At 47.5% G+C, this 1029-nt stretch overlaps 1 protein-coding gene across 1 annotated transcript; it reads left to right on the top strand.

Moving 5' to 3' along the window:
* Nucleotides 1-6: 6 nt before the first annotated feature.
* On the top strand, nt 7-827 carry LOC109931712 (zinc finger protein 239-like). The gene has a single exon (XM_048621301.1). It carries the CDS (start codon nt 278-280, stop codon nt 725-727), a length of 450 nt encoding a protein of 149 aa, XP_048477258.1. The 5' UTR covers nt 7-277; the 3' UTR covers nt 728-827.
* The last annotated feature ends 202 nt before the right edge of the window (nt 828-1029 follow it).

Genomic DNA, 1029 nt, shown 5'->3' with positions numbered 1-1029 from the left:
GTGCTACAAAAGCTCTGGCGCCCTGAAGCTGCATCAACGTGTTCACACTGGTGAGAGACCCTTCAGTTGCTCTCATTGTGGGTCTGGGTTCAAGCAATCATCTGACCTCATTGAACACCAGCGGATTCACACTGGGGAGAGACCATTCACCTGCTCAGAATGTGGGAAGACATTTGCTCGGAAATCCACCCTACTGAAACACCAGCAAGTTCACACAAAGGACAGACCTTATAAATGCCCAGACTGTGGGACATGCTACAAAAGATCTGGGGACCTGATGTTGCATCAACGTATTCACACTGACGAGAGACCGTTCAGGTGCTCCCACTGTGGGACTGGGTTCAGGCGGTCATTCCAACTCACTGTACACCAGCGAATGCACACTGGGGAGAGGCCATACACCTGCACTGAGTGTGGGAAGGGATTCGCTCAGAAATCCAATCTGCTTAAACACCAGCAACTTCACACAGAGGAGAGACCTTTTCAATGCCCAGAATGTGAGAAGTGTTTTAAAAGGTCTGGGGACCTGATGTCACATCAACGTGTTCATAGTGATGAGAAACCGTTCAAGTGCTCTCACTGTGGGGCTGGGTTCAAGTGGTCAACCCAACTCACTGCCCACCAGCGATCTCACACAGGAGAGAGGCCGTACACCTGCACTGACTGTGGGAAGGGATTCGCTGTGAAATCCAGCCTGCTAAAACACCAGCGAGTTCATGAGCATTGACAGTGACTGGTTTTTGCTGTGAATAAATCCACACTTCCTTGTGTTCCTCCCTCTTTGCCAGAACGTCTGGATGACAATGAAATAAATCCACTTCTTAAAATCTCATGTATGTTAGTACTCTTTAAAGTGAGCTATTTTTGACTGCAGGAGTTGCGTTTTGTTGTTAATCGCATCCAGGACACAACTGTGTTCAATGGGGTCTTTTTGTGCTGATCTTTATAAATTCCAGCCTAGTTATAGGTGTTAATGAAGGGACAAAAAGACAATTATGTCACGTTTGTGGGAAACACATGGCCTGCTGA

Source organism: Rhincodon typus, unplaced genomic scaffold (genome assembly GCF_021869965.1).
Source record: "Rhincodon typus isolate 14 unplaced genomic scaffold, sRhiTyp1.1 hic_rhity00000432, whole genome shotgun sequence".
In the NCBI taxonomy this organism is placed as follows: domain Eukaryota; kingdom Metazoa; phylum Chordata; class Chondrichthyes; order Orectolobiformes; family Rhincodontidae; genus Rhincodon; species Rhincodon typus.
This window is presented reverse-complemented; position numbering and strand designations above follow the sequence as displayed.

Excerpts from the sequence above, each read along its gene's own strand:
- LOC109931712 (XM_048621301.1), top strand. The coding sequence starts at position 278 with ATGTTGCATCAACGTATTCACACTGACGAGAGACCGTTCAGGTGCTCC.